The sequence below is a fragment of the Gobius niger genome (assembly GCF_951799975.1).
Source record: "Gobius niger genome assembly, chromosome: 7".
Taxonomy (NCBI): Eukaryota; Metazoa; Chordata; class Actinopteri; order Gobiiformes; family Gobiidae; genus Gobius; species Gobius niger.
The window spans coordinates 33,836,931-33,859,366 of record NC_136858.1 but is presented as its reverse complement, the minus strand read 5'-3'; the positions used below and the strand labels follow the sequence as shown (position 1 = coordinate 33,859,366).

The 22,436-nt window shown below is 38.4% G+C and overlaps 1 protein-coding gene across 1 annotated transcript in view; it reads right to left on the bottom strand.

The window, feature by feature from the left end:
* Positions 1 to 11,059: 11,059 nt before the first annotated feature.
* Positions 11,060 to 22,436, bottom strand: part of valopa (vertebrate ancient long opsin a) — a 79,970-nt gene continuing 68,593 nt past the window's right edge. The window contains exon 5 of the mRNA XM_079560599.1: positions 11,060 to 11,375. Within this exon, the coding sequence (XP_079416725.1) occupies positions 11,151 to 11,375 (225 nt within the window). The 3' untranslated portion in view covers positions 11,060 to 11,150. The remainder of the gene's footprint in view (positions 11,376 to 22,436) is intronic.

The following is a 22,436-nucleotide window of genomic DNA, read 5'->3' as shown; positions in this document are numbered from 1 at the left end:
TGTCACATTTTTGTTGAATTTTTGTCACATTTTGGTTGAGTTTTTGTCACATTTTTGCTGAGTTTTTGTCACATTTTTGTTGAGTTTTTGTTACATTTTTGCTGAGTTTTTGTCACATTTTTGTTGAGTTTTTGTCACATTTTTGTTGAATTTTTGTCACATTTTTGTTGAATTTTTGTCACATTTTTGTTGAATTTTTGTCACATTTTTGTTGAATTTTTGTCACATTTTTGTTGAGTTTTTGTCACATTTTGGTTGAGTTTTTGTCACATTTTTGCTGAGTTTTTGTCACATTTTGGTTGAATTTTTGTCACATTTTGGTTGAATTTTTGTCACATTTTGGTTGAATTTTTGTCACTTTATGGCTGAGTTTTTGTCACATATTTTGTTGTTTTTGTTACATTTTTATTGAGTTTTTGTCACTTTTTTGTTGCGTTTACATCCTTGTTTTCTTCTCATTTTTTTTGTGGCTGTTTTGGTGCTTTTTTCCCCAAGAAGCTTTTTGATTAGGGTGACGCCAAACTGGAGAAAATGGGATCCGTTCAGGTGGGAGTTAAGGGGTTAAGGAAAAGTGGTATAAAGCAGCTGGGCAATAAAGCTCATTAACAATATTTCTAAATAACCAGGTCAGCATTATAGCACGACGAAAGGCTCCGAAAGTGGGTTTAGCAAACACTTTGACGTCAGCGGAGTGACTTTTCACACGCCTCTCAGCTCCTGGTGGGACCGTCTCTGAAATAGATCACCTGTCGATGCCTCACTTTTCCCTGTTGAGTTTTTGTCACATTTTGGTTGAGTTTTTGTCACATTTTTGTCAAATTTTTGTCACTTTTTGGTGGAGTTTTTGTCACATTTTTGGTTGAGTTTTTGTCACATTTTTGTTACATTTTTGTCACTTTTTGGTGGAGTTTTTGTCACATTTTTGCTGAGTTTTTGTCACATTTTTGTTGAGTTTTTGTTACATTTTTGTTGAGTTTTTGTTAAATTTTTGTTGAATTTTTGTCACATTTTTGTTGAATTTTTGTCACATTTTTGTTGAGTTTTTGTCACATTTTTGTTGTTTTGTCACTTTTTGGTTGAGTTTTTGTCACATTTTTTTTTTATTTTTGTCACTTTTTGTTGTTGTTTTGTCACTTTTTGGTTGAGTTTTTGTTACATTTTTGTTGAATTTTTGTCACATTTTGGTTTAATTTGTGTCACTTAATGGCTGAGTTTTTGTCACATTTGTGTTGAGTTTTTGTCACGTTTTGGTTGAGTTTTTGTTACATTTTTTGTTGAGTTTTTGTCACATTTTTGGTTGAGTTTTTGTCACTTTTTTTGTTGTTTTGTCACATTTTGGTTGAGTTTTTGTCACATTTTCGGTGAATTTTTGTCACATTTTTGGTGAATTTTTGTCACATTTTTGTTGAACTTTTGTCACATTTTTGTTGAGTCTTTGTCACATTTTTGTTGAATTTTTGTCACATTTTTGTTAATTTTTGGCACATTTTTGCTGAGTTTTTGTCACATTTTTGCTGAGTTTTTATCACTTTTTGGTGGAGTTTTTGTCACATTTTTGGTTGAGTTTTTGTCACATTTTTGTTACATTTTTGTCACATTTTTGCTGAGTTTTTGTCACATTTTTGTTGAATTTTTGTCACATTTTTGTTGAATTTTTGTCACATTTTTGGTGAATTTTTGTCACATTTTTGGTGAATTTTTGTCACATTTTTGGTGAATTTTTGTCACATTTTTGGTGAATTTTTGTCACATTTTTGTTGATTTTTTGGCACATTTTTGCTGAGTTTTTGTCACATTTTTGGTTGAGTTTTTGTCACATTTTTGTTAAATTTTTGTCACTTTTTGGTGGAGTTTTTGTCACATTTTTGCTGAGTTTTTGTCACATTTTTGTTGAATTTTTGTCACATTTTTGTTGAATTTTTGTCACATTTTTGTTGAATTTTTGTCACATTTTTGTTGAATTTTTGTCACATTTTTGCTGAGTTTTTGTCACATTTTTGCTGAGTTTTTGTCACATTTTTTTGTTGTTTTTGTCATATCTTTGTTGAGTTTTTGTTACATTTTTGTCACATTTTTGTCACATTTTTGTTGCATTTACATCCTTGTTTTCTTCTCATTTTTTGTGGCTGTTTTGGTGCTTTTTCCCCCAAGAAGCTGTTTGATTAGGGTAAAGCCAAACTGGAGAAAATGGGATCCGTTCAGGTGGGAGTTAAGGGGTTAAGGAAAAGTGGTATTGAAAGTGGGTTTAGCAAACACTTTAACGTCAGCGGAGTGACTTTTCACACGCCTCTCAGCTCCTGGTGGGACCGTCTCTGAAACAGATCACCTGTCGATGCCTCACTTTTCCCTGTGTCGGACTTAATGTAGCACAGAAAGAGGCGCGGGCCGCTCTCGACCCGCTAATCACACCATCCATCACCGTCCTCCACAACCGCAGCTTCAAATCACGAGTCACGCAGCCGCGGAAGGTTCTCAAAAAAAAAGAGAAAAAGCTTTTAATGCCAACATCAGCAGCATGCATTTACAGACGTTTATAAATAAGACACATACAGTATGTACAGGAAATAATACTGGTCATGCCGAGAACAATTCGTGATTATGCAGGAAAAAAGCAACCGAGTGACCACCTCCACTTGTATTGTACCTTTTACAATAGTGTGATGCTCATGAAATATACAGGGGGCCTAGACAATGGTGGTGGTGAAGAAGAAGAAGAAGAAGAAGAAGAAGAAGAAGAAGAAGAAGAAGAAGAAGAAGAAGAAGAAGAAGAAGAAGAAGAAGAAGAAGAATGAGAAAAAGGAAAATGAGAAGAAGGAAAATGAGAAAAAGGAAAATGAGAAAAAGGAAAATGAGAAGAAGAAGGAAAATGAGAAGAAGAATGAAACTGAGAAGAAGAAGAGGAAGGAAAATGAGAAGAAGACGAAGGAAAATGAGAAGAAGGAAAATGAGAAAAAGGAAAATGAGAAAAAGGAAAAGGAGAAGAAGAAGAAGGAAAATGAGAAGAAGGAAAATGAGAAAAAGGAAAAGGAGAAGAAGAAGGAAAATGAGAAGGAGGAAAATGAGAAGAAGAAGGAGGAAAATGAGAAGGAGGAAAATGAGAAAAAGAAGATGGAAAATGAGAAAAAGGAGGAAAAGGAGAAAAAGGAAAAGGAGAAGAAGAAGAAGAAGGAAAATGAGAAAAAGGAAAAGGAGAAGAAGGAAAATGAGAAAAAGGAAAAGGAGAAGAAGGAAAATGAGAAAAAGGAAAATGAGAAAATGAGAAAAAGGAAAATGAGAAGAAGGAAAATGAGAAGAAGGAAAATGAGAAGAAGGAAAATGAGAAAAACGAAAAGAAGAAGGAAAATGAGAAAAAGGAAAATGAGAAAAAGGAAAATGAGAAGAAGGAAAATGAGAAAAAGGAAAATGAGAAAAAGGAAAATGAGAAAAAGGAAAATGAGAAAAAGAAGGAGGAAAATGAGAAGAAGAAGAAAGAAAATTAGAAAAAGAAGAAAGAAAATGAGAAAAAGAAGAAGAAGAAGGAGAGGAAGGGGAAGAAGGAGAAGAAAAAGAAGGAGAAAAAGACTAAGGGGAAGAAAAAGAAGAAGAAGAAGAAGATCTTTATGGAGAGGCTGAGGAGGCTAAATGCTGAGCTGCTGCAGTGTAAATGGGCGGAAAGGAGAGTAGCATTGTGTAAAACTTGACAGAAAATGTTTAAGTTACATCGGCAAATGTAGTTCAAGGTTTTTTCAAATTTGACTTAAAACTCGACATTGACAGCTCACTAACATTCAGGGAGTTGTTGCAGACTTTTTACATAAACGGTTTGATTTTGAACAAGACCCCGAGATACTTGAACCACCCTCGCCTACGGTCATGGCATTTGGGTAATGACCAAAAGGACGAGATCGCTGATACAATACGATGGAGTTTCCTTCGCAGGGTGGCTGAGCTCAGTTACCCGGGAGGAGCTCGGAGTAGAGTCTCTGCTCCTTCAAGTCTGGGCATGTCTGCTGAGGCTGCTGCCATCGCGACCCGGCCCCGGATAAAGCGGAAGAAAATGGATGGATGGTTTGATTTTGAACTTGAAGAACTACGTACTTTTTGCTCAACGGAAACAAACATTTATTTTTCTATTATCAATTTTTGGTGGGCTTCTGGACTGCAATGTAAAGCAGAGCATCTCTGAATATTCAAAATGTACCTTCTTTTGAACTTGATATCATTTATTTTATGGACAATTTGGACTCGAAAAGTTCTTTGTACTTTGTGTTACTTCAGGTCCTTAAAGGGACTATAAGGAGTTTAAAAAAGTGACGAAAAATTGATGAAAAAGTGGCAAAAATGTCACAGAAATGTCACAAGAAATTGACAAAAAAATGCACGAAAAAATGACAAAAAAATGACAAAAATGTGACAAAATGTGACAAATAAATGACAAAAATGTGATAAAAAATTCACACAAAAAATGACAAAAATGTGACAAAAAAATGACCAAAAAAATGACAAAAATGTGATAAAAAAATGGACAAAAAAATGACAAAAATGTGATAAAAAATTCACACAAAAAATGACAAAAATGTGACAAAAAAATGACAAAAAAATGACAAAAATGTGACAAAAAATGACAAAGAAAATGACAAAAAAGTTACAAAACTGATGGAAAAAAAATCTGATGACGTGAGGAAAAAGATCCTCTCGGTTCAGGCGGGAGTTAAGAGGTTAAAGACACAATAAGCCTGAACATATTTTTTTTTTTCTACTTCCTTCCATTATATATATTTTGTTGCAGAAAGCATAGGCAGTATCAACTCACGACGAACGCACCAAATTGATTCCAAACTCATTTTCGTGTTATGCCATGGCTTTAAAGGGACTATAAGGAGTTTAAAAATGTTAAAATTAAGTATTTTCCTCCACCTACATGTTCCAGCCATGTCCTAATGTGTAGAATGAGCTCAGACCCGTTCACCACAACTGCCTCTAAAATCCTGTACGGTCACTCAAAAATGTATCACTTCGGCCCGAATTGCCGTCATGCACGAGCTTAATATAGAAGGTGCAGTTACATATATGGCCAGAGGTGGCAGTAGTGAGTATAAAATGGCGAACTTGCTTCCAGCCCCTTTAATAGACCTGGTCATTACAGAGCGATGCTGCGTTCCCGTGTATGAGACATGTCTCAGGCTGTACTCTGGAAAAGGTTGCAATGAATATGCATTAGTCCTGAATGCGCGGCTAATGTCCGCGCATCTGAGCAGCTTTCAGCTCGGTAATTTATGGCGCACAATGTTGGAAATATCAAAGCAGGTAAAAGGTGGGTACGGGTCAGTGATAACGTGAAAAAATCAAACCAGAGAATAAACCAGGCCAGACTTAAATGCAGTAATTGTCCGATCACATAAAGAGAGCTTTCTTGCAAGTTCTGGCAACACAAAAGGATTATTCAACAAAAACTTGGGACATTCTCTTTTGTACTGTTCTGTGTAGATTATTTGGCTACCATTTTGTGATTTATTGTCAACTTTCGATCCATATTGTGTTCTACCCTTCTGTTGTGAGTGAGTGGATTTTCTGCAGTCCAGTGAAGTGAGTGTAGTGGCAATATTTGGTATTAAAAAAAGGATTAAAAAATACAAACTAGCCTATTTCCTTTTCTCATTACCCCTCTCTCGTTCTCTCTTTCTCTCTCTCTTTAAAATCAATGCTCATAATCCACATGCACTAAAACCCAACATACACTGGCGAACATTGAGCCTAGTTGTGTTTTGTAAAATAAAACAAATGTTTATTTATACTATAGTCTGCTTTCTTTCAAATCACATTTGTAATCGAGTGCATAATCTTGTGTGTAGTTTTGCCTAGAAACGAGCAAATTAGCCTCTTGTTTGTAACCAAATGAAAAATCAACCTCTTAACTCCCACCTGAACCGAGCACATTTTCTTAAAAAAAAAATGACCAAAATGTAACAAAAAAATGACAAAAATTTGATAAAACATTGACGAAAAAAATGACAAAAATGTGACAAAAAATCACAAAAAAATGACAAAAAAGTGGTAAAAATTTGACAAAAAAATGACAAAAAATGGACAATTACAAAAAAATTACAAGAAAATTACAAAAAAAATAATAATAAAATTACAATAAAATTACAAAAAATGTGACAAAAATGTGATTAAAAAAATTGATATAAAAATGACAAAAATGTGACCAAAAAATGTGACAAAATATCGACAAAAAATTGACAAAAAATGACAAATATGTGACAAAAAAATGTGACAAAAATGTGATCAAAAATTGACCAAAAAATGACAAAAATGTGACAAAAAATGACAAAAAAGTTACAAAAATGATGGAAAAAAAATCTGATGACGTGAGGAAAAAGATCCTCTCTGTTCAGGCGGGAGTTAAGAGGTTAAAGGTTAAGAGGTTTTCGGTTGTGCTCTGTGTCATGCGTCTCCGATGTTTCCGACCTGGACGACTGAAACGCTACATCGGAGAAAACGTTTTATCCTGGTCGGATTTTCTAACGTCCGAAATAAGTGGAGCGCAGCTTTAGTACCAACCGCCATGAGTTGTTTTGTGATGATTTAGAGAATTAATATTTTTAATTTTGTTGTTTATTTAGTCAGGACAGTACATTTATTGACTATACATGGAACTAATGCATGTAAACACGCCACGCCAGATTGTAGCCATAGGAGAATTTGCATCCGTTGTCTCACACTCGCACTCTCAAACACACTCTCCTTCATCCTGACCAGATGTACATGTTTATCTCCTCAATATGCATTTTATGAGACGTTAGCATGGACGCTAATTAGCTGTTAGCTTGTGGCTAACTTAACCCTGTTTACTTATACAGGTAATTGCTAACCTGTGTATATTAAAGAGTCCGAGCAAGTGATTTTTAGGGGTTATGATGATATTTTATATTAGTAAATGCTAGTTTTGTATGTTATTTACATGTCAGCTCATACCTATGGGTGAAGAAAGCCCTTCTCTTTGGTCCTCATGGAGCGTACATTGCTGTAATACCGCACCCTGGTGGCTCGTGGGGAACTCTAAAAGACACTATGGGCCTTGTTTAAACTACTTAAAGCAGCACTAAGTAACGTGTTTACCTTAATAAATCCTTTCCGTAGTCCCTGTGGGGGTAATACAAGTGTTTATGGGATGATTGGAGGGTCTTTCATCTCCCCCTGGTGTCTCTGGACAGAAAACCATGTTTGCAACTTGACTGCCACCGGACCAGAGAAAGCAATACACACTAATGGAATCACGAAGAAGAAGCTAACATGCTAACGGGCAAAGCTAACTGCGGGCTAACGTCACTTTAAACAGTATTTACAGCCAAGTTTGAGTGAATTGTATAATTGGATGCACAGTAACCCTCTCACCCTTCGCCTTTTCTGTCAGCGTAGTATTTACTCTCCAAGACAATTAATAAGTTAAAAAAATCGTAACTTGCTACGACACCTGCAGTTGCGCGTATGGCCTCTAGGGGGAAGAGTTACTTAGTACTGCTTTAAAAACCTGGTTCTAAAGAGTTTTAATTTTTTTTGACCCATGTGACTACGCTGTGATATGTATCATATACACTAAATCTATGATTGACAGGCTCTGGAGCTCTGTGGAGGCTCGGAGCCGGTCCGCCCACCCTGTGAGGGCAAGGCTTCCCGCCTTTTTGCCCTTTTAAGGAACAGAAGGAGACTGAGCAGCTGAATGGACCCCGCTGATCTCTAGTATTTAGGTCTATGGCTCATACGTGCACACTATTCTGTGTCTCTTGTTCACAGTTTTACCATTCATCTTCTATCAGTCTCCTGCGTCCAGCCAATAAACCCAACAAAAAGGAACGCTGTGGTTTTCGTGAGATTATGATCTACCTGCCAAGCTCATTGCGAGGGCAGGACAGTCGTCTTGAGGTTTTCTGAGCGACCTGAACAACCCGAGTGTCCCGAACATTTGAAAAAAGAATAAGATACAGTAACTGCAGCAGCCAAACATTTTAATCACCAAGAAATAAGACGATGTGGACAAAGCTTTGGCTCTGAGAGAGACAGATGAGGTATGGGGGAGATAAAAGGAGGTCAGGTAATCTAATGTGAAATCATTGCAAAAAAAAAGCATTAGCACCATCATCGAAATGACAACGTTATCAACTGTGTGACAACATTAGAGAATGCTAACGCAGCTTATTCTTGTCAAACTTCCATCCATTTGTGTATTTTTAAGGGGGAGCCTGCTTGGTTTGTTCCCCCGTTCGCTAAACAGATGACACTAAATGTGCATGGATGTTTGAAGCTGCTCCTTTGTTCGTAACTTCATGACACTCGACACTGAGACGACACAGTCACTGATTACACCGCGGGCCACTGTGTTCAACGAATATCCACAAACGACACACATGCACCACGACGAGAGGACGTGTAGTACGCGCTACATCTACCGCGGCCGGCGCTCACAGCCACATTTTAGCTTCCATATTGCTGATGACCTGTGCTGACGGGAACAGATTCTCATTGCTTTTCGAACGTGGCCACTGAGCAAAGCCTCTTGTGCTCGGTCAAAGTGCGTATGACAAGTTAGAATCCCGTGCTGTGGATAAAGAGCCATAGTCCTGTGTGTGTTAATGGAAGTGTCCATCTTCCCACGTCTCCCAGAACAGTCGCTCTCAAACTTTTAAACACTGAGTACAATCTGATAAAAAGTAGAAAAAACACAGAACAAAAGGTCAAAATCAATACCATATGATACATGTTACACAGTTTGAGAGCCACTGACTTAAAACGGTGTTTCCCAACCTTTCTTTTTGTAATTTCGTACTCCCTTAAAGGAGCAGGCCACCGTTTTTACATACTGAGATATGTTCTTTCCTTAGCTTTGACGAGTTCTTTAGGACCTCACATTTTCCTCGCATTTTTGCTGTGTTGTTTCACCTTTTGTATGTTTTTTTTTTTACTTTTAAAAAAAAAAATTGTCACTTTTTGGTTAAGCTTTTTGTCACTTTTTGTTGAATTTTTGTCACATTTTTGTTGAATTTCTGTCATTTTTTTTTTTTTGTCACATTTTTGTCACATTTTTGTTGAATTTTTTGCCACATTTTTGTTTAATTTTTGCCACATTTTTGTTGAATTTTTGCCACATTTTTGTTGAATTTTTGCCACATTTTTGTTGAATTTTTGTCACATTTTTGTTGAATTTTTGTCACATTTTTGTTGAATTTTTGTCACATTTTTGTTGAATTTTTGTCACTCTTTGGTTGAGTTTTTGTCACATTTTTGTCACATTTTTGTTGCGTTTACATCCTTGTTTTCTTTTCATTTTTTTGTGGCTATTTTAGTGTTTTTTCCCAAGAAGTAACTATCCTTTGTTGTGTAACCATATTTAAATAGGGAAAACGTGGAAGAGCTTGGTAGCTTCTATCTTGACCTGTTTTGGAGCTATAGAGGAGAGGGGGAGAGGCTAAATGCTAACGCCGTTTGCGCTGTGTTTACGTGACTGAAGGCACGGGTGAAGATCAGACAGGTCCTAAAGAACTCGTCAAAGCTAAGGTAAGAACATATCTCAGTATGTAAAAACGGTGGCCTATTCCTTTAAGTAATTCATTTAACATTCCCTTCAGGATTTCATGATGTTGCGATCGCAACAATTAACAAAAACTCTTTGAAAGCAAACTCACACAAATCATTGCACACAATCATTTCAATCAATTACAGTCTTTTCATACTAACCAGAATCTCTTTGTTGCAAAATGATTGACTTTGAAGTAAAAATATGTTGTTATTAATATATTGTTGCTATATATTGTAAGAAATCAGGACTTTTTACCTACAAAAAAATTGCTCGCGAAATCCTGGAGTATCCCCGACCTCAAGAATCCTGTCTATATTTTACCAAAGTGATAAACTTAACTAAATATTCCACATTCAGTTGAGTGTTGTGTGCAAATAAAGCTAAAATACTTTGCCTTTTAAGGGAAAAACATCATTAAAGTTAACTTTCCTTTGGAAATAATTGAAATACTATTCAGTTTTGCCTTCTTTTCTTAATCTGTAAAAATTTCAAGTGCCACTTTCTAAGTGCTCAAGTACCCCCAGGGGTCCCCATACCCGTGGTTGGGAAACACTGACTTAGGACATAAAAATGTCAACTTTTCTTTTCACTTTTCCTGATTCGTACTCACCACCGACATTATCCCATCAAACTACTGCATGTAATAATAAGGAAACCTGTCATACGCACTTTAACGTAAAGTTCTATGTGCATTAGCTTCACATCACCAAAATGACTGCGAGCTTAGTATTGTAATCAAGACCGTGTTGGGACGGACATGGTTTGATATTGATTTGTTCAATGCTGATCTACGGATTCTCAAAATGACAGATCTCGGCCTAAATGTTTGATTTGTGGCATTATATCCCCAACACTATTCATCCAAATCCATCCTATAAGCTGGGTCTTGAGTACAACACTCCTTTATTCTCTGTATAGATTGTGTTTCTGAACAGTGTGTCTGTGTTGTGAACCCCTGGCGACTCTTCATAAATATATTGTCCCTGTTTTGTCCCAAGGGTAGAAACCAGGCTCTTCTCATCTCCAGGTCCCACTGAGCGTCTCTGCCCGAGATAAAAGCGACGTCCGGGGCTCAAAAAGTCTACGATTCAAAATCCCATCTCTCCTCTCACCCACATGAAGAAGAATAGAAAAACAACCACTTTCTCTGCTTCAAAGGAGGGAGTAGGGGGGGGGGAAAGACGAGATGCATCGTGGTATTTGGGAGGGGGGGGAGCTCTGACCCTCCACTAACGCATGTCAAGTCTGTGCAGGAGTGATGTCTTTCATAGTTTTATTTTCACATGAACGCACACGAGAAGGCAGGCAGGTGCGATTCAGGCCGCTCGAGATGCCCTCCGAGGCAGGTGCGTCCCACGAGTGATATTTACAGCACACCCCGAGGGGCGAAGCATCCACTCTCCTCCGCTGTACAACAAGGTATCAACGCATGCGCTAAAGTTTGTGTGACTTTATAAGATAACTCGTTCAAATAGTCCGTGATGTTCTTCTCCAAAAAACCACCTCGGGAATTTCACAAGACGTAAAATGCTCCACATTAAACAGGATGGACACGAGGGGTCACTATGGAGGAGGGGCAGAGGTGCGCCGGACGTTATATGGGACACACTTTGTTTTCGGGGATGGGCAGCTGAGCGAAGGAGCCGCACTCGGTCGGTGAGTCGTCGGACTTCTGGGAGCTGGTGCCGACCGGGATGCGCGCGGCGATGGCGGACATTTCGCCCGTCTGGCTCTCCGCGGTGATCCCCGGCCGCTCTGACGTCTGGTTCAAGTTGTCCAACATGGCGCCGGTGAAGAGCGTGATCAAGCACTTCCTGAACTGGACACAAGAGAGAGAGAGACAGAGAGATGAAGGAGTGAAAAGCACACCTGGGAAACAGAATGAAATACATGCACTTCATTAATGTAGATAGGGGTATGTACTGTATTGTATTGTATTGTATAGTATTGTATAGTATTGTATTGTATTGTATTGTATTGTACTGTACTGTAATATATTGTATTGAATGCCATACAATACGATATATCCCGATTATGAAGACGATTATCGTAATTTTTTTTTTTTTTACTTCTTTGGAAATGTATCAGTGAACTAGTACACCTTCATTACCTTTGAAGGTGACACTTATTTGTATTTGTATTTGTATACTTTATACAACTCCCGTAGGGAAATTTGTCCTCTGCATTTAACCCATCCTTCGATGCCGCTGGGGCGACCCGTAAGGAGCAGTGGTCGACGGCAGTGCCGCGCCCGGGGACCCATGTCCATGATGTGGAGCCAGGCTGATGGTCAGAATCACCTGGCTGGAGGATTCACCTATTGCACATGTTTTTTTTTCATGCATTACTAAATCATGACTTCTCAGGCGCAAACATGATCACATGTTCCCTGAGGACAGAGGAGAGACTGGCTGTGCGTGTCAAAAGCAGTCAAAAAAGGTATGGAGGCACTCCGGAGTAGCAAACATTAAAAATCCTTTATCAATGCATGGACAGGAAGGTTAAAAAACGCCAACGCGTTTCGACAGCTATGTCTTCATCAGGGCGATTTTTGTGAATGAAATTACTTACAGGTGTGCTAAAATACCCGAGAGGGCTCATGTGAGGTGTCACGTGACACCTCACATGAGCCCTCACATGACACCTCGCATTAATAAAGGATTTTTAATGTTTGCTACTCCGGAGTGCCTCCATACCTTTTTTGACTGCTTTTGACACGCACAGCCAGTCTCTCCTCTGTTCTCATGCACTATCGGCTCCTTGGAAGAGCTCCCGTGAGTTTACTACAACCTGTTACACATATGGGACCCAAAGCAGTGCTCATTTTCTATTTTCATGATCACATGTTGGTTCATGGATGACTTCATCCCTGAATTAAACGTCTAACTACAGTAATGAATGTACATGAAAGTCTTAATAATTCATCATGATCCTGAGGATCACATAAGAATGACATCAATACACTAAAACAGCAATGATGTGACAATAAAATAATCAACCAATCATGATCATGAGGATCATGCATGAACATCATGACTCATATGGCGGAAATCTACTTGCAAATATATCCCCTCAACTAAAGTAGTGAGGTTTTTAACCTGTTAAAGACCGGCTCTGGAGATCTTATTTGGTTATGCTGTACTTGCAATAATTTGTAATAAAGGTTTTAAACAGTTTTTTCCACAGAAAAATTCCAATTGAGGAAACAATCCAGAAATCATTGCTTCTTCTTCAGGACTAAGCTGGTCTTTAACAGGTTTAGGATAATGCACCACTTTAGGTGAAGGGACAAAATTGAGTAGTATATGAGTCATGATGTTCATGCATGATCCTCATGATCATGATTGGTTGATTATTTTATTGTCACATCATTGCTATTTTAGTGAATTTATGCTATTCTCATGTGATCCTCATGATCATGATGAATTATTAAGATTTTCATGTACATTCATTACAGTAGTTACACGTTTACTTCAAGGATGAAGTCATCCATGAACCAACATAATCATGTTTGTGCCTGAGAAGTCGATGCATGAATATATATCAGAAAATCATGCATTAATTCATAAGTTCATATTGTAAAGTCCACCTTCAAAGGTAATGAAGGTGTACTAGTTCACTGATACATTTCTACAGTGACTGAGAAGTCAGGATTTAGTCATGTATGAATGTATCATGAAATCATGCATACGTTCATGTATAAATTCCTGAAAATCATGCATGAACTCATGTACCATTATTGTAAAGTGTTACCCACGGCCTTGCTTTGACCACAGGCAGCTAAGCATCAGGTTCATGCATTCGGTCTGCAGCATCTCATTTAGAGTTTGTAGAAATGTCTTTGGGGAGCAACTTGGAAAGTGCTGGAGATCTACTGACAGGAGACTCCGGTTTACAACAGTAAACAGTCACTGCTTTTTTCAACTGCAGCATAACAAACACGTCTTGCTTGTTTTCATTCACTTCAAACTTTTTGTGCTTATTATTCTCTTTTATTGACTTAAGCTGTTATTTAATTTACTATGTGCCACTGACGGTGAAAATTACCCCATGATCAGTCAAATTTTCAAATCATCAGAGCACTGGATTATATATAATAACGCACGTATATATTTAGGTCAGATCTCCTCAGCTGGGTCAGATGACGAGCACCTGAGCTGAAGCTTTGTGTTCACATCTGCTTCATCACATATAGAAGAAGAGGTTCTGGGGTGAAGAGTTGTTGTTATTCTGCCAGGTGGCTGCATTGTTGCAAGAAATCCATCAATCATTTAGTGCCAATTTAAAGCCAAAGTACTTAAATATATAGATATAGCTCATAGGGTGACTCATTAGCTTTTCAAATGTGACAACAGAATTGATTCAGGGAGAATCCAGGTCAACAGGCCAAAATAATGTACAATAACATTTTTAAATGAACATACAGTGACCCACATTTTGGTACAAGAGCAACTGTTAGTTTGGAAAAGATTAGTTTGTTGAGTTTAGTTTGCACATGTTCTGCACAGAGTCTGGTACTGCTCCATAAAGGTTGGATTTCCCTGTTAAATTTCTCTCTGCGTGTATGATAACACCCTGGGGCGACACGGTGGCACAGAAGTAAAGTCCCAGGTTTGATCTTCCTGTGTGGCGTTTGCATGTTCTCTCTGTGTCTAGGTTTCCTCCGGGTGCTCCGGTTTCCCCTACCACTAAAAACATGTACAATAGGTCAGGATGAATGAGGGGTAGTGGACGCCCCACTCAGTCTGGAGTGCTCGTTCCATGGAAAGCCCTTTGTGCTTGTCTGATAGGCTTCATACAAAAAAAGTCCTTCCTTCCTGACATTCAATGGAAGACAGTCTGGTACATGTATCTTATATTTAATATTAGAGGTTTTGATCATAAAAGAACGAACATTCACTGGAAACATGACCATCTTAAGTGAGATAAAGGACTTAAATCGCTTGAATGAAGGTTCTTTATGTTGAGTTTGAGTCAGTTTGAAGTAATCTAAGAGAAAATAAATGCTAATGCCAATGCAACAAGCATAAATCTGACCAAACAAAGTAGCTTTTCCTTTAAAAAGATCTTTTTTTTTTACTTGAAATGACACAAAATAATCTGAATTAAGAAACAATGTGATCTTATCCACAGTAAAACCAGACAAACCTTAGATTTAAAGGAATAGGCCACCGTTTTTACATACTGAGATATGTTCTTTCCTTAGCTTTGTTGAGTTCTTTACACTCACAGAAATATTTAACCCCAACTCTTAAGATTTATGTAATTTTTTTACATGACAAATTCCCATTCACTTTTTTTAGATAATTTTAATACAAACCTACCAAATAAACCTTATTTGATTTATATTCATTAGAGTAATAATGCCTATTTATTTGAAATGCATAATCCTCAGGTTTATGTGTTTTGTATTAATAAAGTATAACTAAATAAATTAATTATAAGGAGAGTAATTATTTAAAATACATAAAGTATATTGTTTGAATTACATGTTATTTATGCTTATGTAATAAACCAAATTAATCAAAATGCATCACATTTATGTAATTCTTTTCCATTCAGTACAATCTTAATGATGCACAAGATTCAGATCAGACCACATTGTTAATTCAACATATTTATTAACATGCCAGTGCAAAAATTCTATAACTTATCTGTAAATGCTGCACTATGGTAGGCTACGTATTTATCCCTGTTATATATCCTAGAGCTCTGCCGCAAAGTGGCTAAAATGAACGAACACGGTGGCAGTAGTCACCTTCAAAACTACTACAACAGTGTGAAACATTAAATTTAGGTGTTTGTATCTTGAATAGCAAAGTTAAAGGAATAGGCCACCGTTTTTCCATACTGAGATATGTTCTTAACTTAGCTTTGACGAGTTCTTTAGGACCTGTCTGATCTTCCCCCGTGCCTTCAGTCACGTAAACACAGCGCAGACGGCGTTAGCATTTAGCCTCTCCCTCTCTCCTCAATAGCTCCAAAACAGGTCAAGATAGAAGCTACCAAGCTCTTCCACGTTTTCCCTATTTAAATATGGTTATGTGAAGTATTGCGCTATCAAGTATAATTACACAAAACTAGTAGTAATAGTTCGGCATCCACAATAGTAAAGTGAAGATAGTGCGCGGATTTCAAACTACTCCTGGTATCCGCTTTAGCGGATTATCTGGTATACCTCAAATGTACTCTTCAGGCTTTTTGGATAGCTCAAGTTGAGTGCGTAGATCAGTCCATAAAGCATCACACAAGCATGGCTGACACTCTGTAGATTATGGTTAACGTGGAAGAGCTTGGTAGCTTCTATCTTGACCTGTTTTGGAGCTATAGAGGAGAGAGGGAGAGGCTAAATGTTAACGCCGTCTGCGTTGTGTTTACGTGACTGAAGGCACGGGGGAAGATCAGACAGGTCCTAAAGAACTCGTCAAAGCTAAGGTAAGAACAAATCTCAGTATGTAAAAACGGTGGCCTGTTCCTTCAAGATCAAGCTGCTAGTCAAAACATATCTTTACAATCCTAACTTATGTGCTAGCACCTTGGTTCTTCATTAATTAGGTTAGAGAACCAAAATCATAACCTTAACAGGAACATTTTTCCTTATGACCTAACTGTAAAGTTACATTAGTTAAACAATTGGAGCAAACAAAAGTACATTTGTTGATCCTTGAAGAATTTTAAACAACGTGCGGACGTACACACAGTTCAATCCAAAGAAGGCACTTTTAGGACAGGATTTGAATTTAAATGCTTGGACACCAAAAGGAAAACAAAACAGGCATTTCCCTGAAGCCCTTAAACACAAGGTAAAAAAGAAAAGAAAAAGGAAACTCTGGCAATAATTCACTTACACAGCCCATACCTGTCAAATCACTGGAGCAATTTCAGTTTCAGTGCCTGTACTTTTGGTGAAAGCTTGCTTGAGTTAAGGTCCATCAGGATTTTCTGGTATACCTCAAATGTTCTCTTCAGGCTTTTTGGATAGCTCAAGTTGAGTGCGTAGATCAGTCCATAAAGCATCACACAAGCATGGCTGACACTCTGTAGATTATGGAGAACTTTCACACCTTCCAGCAAACACCGACATCAGCAAAGCGTCCATCACCTGGATCATCAGGACCATGATCTTCTGCTTGGACTGTGTAGATACCCATGGTCTCTCCAATGTCTGCCTCAGCCTTTCTGGATTCAATGTCCTGGAATACAAAGAGAACAGAATGATTGGCTGTGTGACCCTTACCTTCACCACCAAAATTTAAGTAGCCCATGCCTAATAGTTCATTTCTGAAATACCTTGATTACCTTCGTTGACATGGTTTCAGTACACCTGTGCCAGTTTCAAAGACCAGGCAGCAAGCAGTAAAAGGTCCACATTGTTACGTCCTGCTAACAATGTGAACAAGAGTAAAAGAAATACACAGCACCAAAACTTAACTCGACTTCAGAGAAAAGGACGGCACTTTGATACGAATTAAGTTTTGGTGCTGTATATTTTTCTTATGAATAAGATTTATATGCTGGGTTGCAGGTGACATCACAGCGTTCTAAAGGCCTATAATATTAAATGGAGGCAAAATTATTTTGTTTTTGAGGATTTTCTTTGTCTAGTACATAGACATCATGGACCAAAGGGACTAATAATAATGATATTTTTTGTAATTCATACATTTACTTTTTTAGATACCACTTGTGAAAGTGGAATGCAATTAATAGGAACCCCCCACTGGGTCCTGTGACATCAAATTTTAGAACCTGAAACCCAGCAATTGCTTTTCTTTACTGTTGTTCACATTGTTAGCAGGAAAATTGAATGAAACCATCCCACCTTCCTGGTTTTGAAACTGGCACAGGTGTTCGGAAACCATGGTAACAAAGGTAATCAAGGTATTTCAGAAATGTTCTATTTGAAGAGATTTAAGGCACAGTATATGCATTCATGAGAATGAGATGGATGCGAGTTCATGGTAACAACAATGACCTAGTTAAAGGAATAGGCCACCGTTTTTACGTACTGAGATATGCTCTTACCTCACTTTAGCCAAGTTAATATATCCCCGTCTGGTCTTTGTCCGTGCGCTCCTAAAGGTTATTGACGGAAGTGAGCGGGGGGGAAGTCTTTAGGAGTTACTGCACGGACGCTGTGCTCCTCGTATCATTACGCCTCACAATATAGTCCCCCTTTTTATCTGCTTATAAAATCGACATGCTACATTTCTGTGTAAATATACTTCGTATGAAAACACTTCACGTAACTTTATTTAAATAGGGAACACGTGGAAGAGCTTGGTAGCTTCTATCGTGAGCTTTTTTTGGAGCTATGTGACATGTGGGAGAGGCTGCGTATGTGTGAGCGCACGGACAAAGACCAGACGGGGATATATTAACTCGGCTAAAGTGAGCTAAGAGCATATCTCAGTATGTAAAAACGGTGGCCTATTCCTTTAAGACCTTTTATCACCTACTAAAAGCCTGAAAAAAATAAAAAGTCATTAAGGATGCATTTTGTGGCCTTTGGCTAAGCCCTGCCCCAACAGCAAAAATATTCCATGCTTTCAAATACACTGCTTTAGGGCTTACCTCTTGACATGCGTCTTTGGCTTTACTGACTGCCTCAGATCCTAGGCTGCCTTTTGACAGAGAAAAACAATTATCCCATTATTTCTATTAATGGACAACAGTGGTAGTTGCTCATTAACTACAAGGGATGCTGAACGTCCCCTTTAAATTTAGTTAGAAAAAAAAGACAAGCGAGAGATTAGTTTACCCCGTCTGTCTTTCCTTCTCATAGTAAACAACACTGATCAGTCTTGTATTGGCTACAGTTCCAATAAACATGTCCACATACTTGCCATATCTTCAAATACGACAAGAAGGCCTCTTTCTCATTGATGTTCTCAAGGCGCTGGAGTTCGTAAGTAGACAGTCCACAACATGCATCCTATTGACACCCCACACAAACAAACACAGAACAAACGTAGAAGTAAAAACTGCTGGTTCAAAAGAACTATGAAGTGTCTGTGTCCTCACCTTGTTGTTTGGATGAAAACTGTCATCCTTGGCATAGTAGAGGCATTTAGATGCCAGGACCCGGCCCACTGCATCTTCTGGTCCTTTGAACTAACTTCATTCTGAAAACAAAACATGCTTGTCAGTGTCAAGAGACATACTAACAGCTCAACCGTACATGCTTATCAGATTAGACAACAACAAGAAACATACATTTTCCATCTGGGCCATTATGGCGGTGATCTTTCTTCCTGCAGCTCCACCTTCGGCATTAAAAACCTTAATCAGGTCATTGGTCTTATGGTCCAGTTCTCCAAGGAATTTGGAGGTCAGAGGTACAGTTGTCAGTCGCATAAATTCCAAGTTGATCTGTAAAAGACAACGCAGACAGAATGCAGTGTTTGACAGTTCATAAAGAAGGTCATATAGACCAAGTTACTACACTTCAGATTGACAATTACCTCACTAACATCATAGAATGCTGGCCATCTGTTTTGGAACTCTGAAATCACTGGCTCCTGGAGAACCTCCTGCCTCCTGATCGAGAAGGTACGCTGTATCTTCTTCTTGATATCAGCCTCATCCTTTTTCTTCTTTTTTACCTCTGTCAGCAGAGCCACCCTTTCCGCCTCCATACTCTCTCTTGTTTCACCACTGGGGATGTTTGGACAGAAATTAACTTCTGCCTTCCTGGGCTTCTTGATGTTGGCCGCTGGCTTCTCCTGGCCTTTCCGTTTATCCTTCAGAGAGTTGACTGTAACCTCAGGATGTCCAGCTTGGCTGAGAAGAAAAAATATTAAATTTTTACATTTAGTGCAAGTTTATGAATGTTTTGGTCTGACATTTAATATCTTGCACTACCTTGCACCGACACAAATTTGTTAAAGCAACAGACTTGGTGGTTCAGTTGGGAACAAAGTAGAACACATACCTGAGCTTTGATCTGAAGTTCTTCATCTTTACTTTCAAGTAGTGCTTCCAACCACAGTAGCCACTGTGAGTGCCTTTCTCCAATAGACATGGGTGGGACTGTATCAGAGTATCTGAATCACTTGCTTCATCTGATGAGAAGCTGAGGTTTATGGTGCTGGCATCGGAAAGACTATGTGGTATTGTGGGGCTAGCATTTGTTGTTGGTGGATAAGAGCTGGTTGTCTCAGAAGGTATGAACACAACTTTCACAGTAGCTTTATCTACAAATGACGTTGAAAAAAGGTTCATGAACTGATCATCCATTTCTTTGTCTCTGTACTGAAGTCTGAATGGCTCAGTCAGCTGGAAAAAAAAAGTCTTGATTTGCAGAGTGAATTCCTCTAGTGTTTGGTATTCCAGATTAAATGGTGAGCTTTCTTCCATCATCTTCACCTCCGAAGACACCTCTGAAAGTTACTCGTCCCGCCATACAGCTTTGCTAATCTAAGGTGGAGACACAGAGTGGACAAGTATTACTCTGGTTATTTAAAACAACATCAGGAAAAGAGGCTTATGTATGGAAAAACTAGTTTAGAAAACACAAGCAACACGCGATTTATACTTAAGACTGAGCTCGCGAATGTTAGCTGTGTAGTATAGCTTAATTATTATATCTTGTTATTTTGGGTAAAGTCTCAAGAAAAGAAAATCAAAGAAATCCAAGAAAAAATAAACTTTCCAGACGTCATTTATTTACGGCTTATATTTCTTTTTAATATGCTCTCAATTAATACAAAATATTTTCACTTGTTGTATTGTGTGTACATTTGATGTCGAAGCTAAAGCAAGAGATTGAGATTTTTAATGAATATGAAATTGTGTCATTTCCATCACGTTCCACTCTCTCTCTCAGCTTAGTTTTAATAATGTCAAGGCAAAACAGTGTTACACGTCCGTCTATTAATGGCCCCCATATATAAAATAACCTTAAGCGCTCCTCAAAGTTAAGCGCGTGTATCTTCTGGACATATTCAGGTGATAGACGCGCAGTCTCTCTACCGTCACCGCGCACCGTGGCTCATCACGCGCACCATCGTACGCACGGGGCTGTTCTCTCCCACGGACTAATTCACGTGGAATCAACTACGACCTAACACTCCGGACCGAAACCTTGTTTACTTCAGACCCCGCAGATATAAAGAGGATGATCGTAACAGTACAGAAGAGACAGATGAGGCTTGGAGGAGAGTGAGATAAACGGACGGGAGAGGACACGCGCGGATCTGCGATGTTTCTGGAGGCGCAGGTAAACACTGAGCATTGCTAAATAAATAAGCTACAACCTAGAAATTGGAAATGAGCCACTATATCTTATATTAACTTAGAGAACAAGCTGCAAAACCTGCTTACTTGTGAGCATGCATTAATATATGACGGATTTGGACGTGTGCTTAAATTAACTAGAAGTAAAAGAGGCGTCATCACCCGACTAGTCGACTCCACTTTTCTCGATGAATAAGTCGACCTCTAAAATCACTAGTCGTTAACGCCCTAGTACGTGGATATGGTTCAGTATCAAGCTGTTTTATCAAGCTAGCCAAAAATAGCTAACTGTAACTTGTAGCTACGATGCTAGCGAGCGCTGGTACACGCGACGTTACAAGAATCTCGAACTACGCAGATATAAATAAATACATGATATATTATTGATGTGAGACAAACTGCACGACTAGGACATATTTCGGAGTAACTACACACAGGATATCTCGGATTACTTACCTTCACTTGGACAAATGCAAGGGCAAGCCACAAGTTCCTGAGCGCGAGCATTCAGCGGAAGTAAAAGACACAGTTTCCGGTTTCTCCTTTTCACTTCACATAACGAAAATCAATCACATAAATATTAAATAAAAGAATCTTGTTTGTTTTATAACTTTGATTATTTAAATAATATCAGTATGTATTAACTAATTACATTTAATACATTTGAGAATTTATTAAATTATGCAGATTCAATTTATGTTTAATGCATACATTTTAAGATTATGAGTTTTTAAATAAAATCAAATAGATGTAAATGCATAAAAATTAACTCTGCCATGAATCATTTCTGTGAGTGTAGGACCTGTCTGATCTTCACCCGTACCTTCAATCACGTAAACACAGCGCAGACGGCGTTAGCATTTAGCCTCTCCCCCTCTCCTCTATAGCTCCAAAACAGGTCAAGATAGAAGCTACCAAGCTCTTCCACGTTTTCCCTGTTTACATTATAGTTCCCCCTTTTATCCGCTTAGAAAATCCACATTGTTTAATCTTGTGTAATTATACTTCGTAGTGTGACACTTCACGTAACCATGTTTAAATAAGGAAAACGTGGAAGAGCTTGGTAGCTTCTATCTTGACCTGTTTTGGAGCTATAGTGGAGAGAGGGAGAGGCTAAATGCTAACGCCGTCTGTGCTGTGTTTACGTGACTGAAGGCACGGGTGAAGATCAGACAGGTCCTAAAGAACTCATCAAAGCTAAGGAAAGAACATATCTCAGTATGTAAAAACAGTGGCCCATTCCTTTAATCTCTTAGTTCAAGTAGATTTATGTCATTTCTTCCTCCAGTTGATTATTGTTTTCCCATTCTTGACTTGATTACATAGCGTCTGCCACACAAAGTCAGTGTTTTGAACTACTTTGAAGACACTCCATACACCGTCACCTACTGCCCCTTTCTATTTCAAGCCACAATATATCCTCAATGGGAGCTGCAGTAAAAGCATTACCAAACCCATGAGGCCACACTGACCTCAGCAACTGGAACAACCGAGGTGTATATGGCACTGTTTTTCCTGGAAAGTTATTTTGGCTTTTTTCTTCTCTGAGCCGATCATTGCTTTCCACATTACACTCTCTAAATTGATCTCTTTTGTGTGTGGCTTTGCAGCGCCCTCTTTGCGAAGCCCCCGGGGACAGATC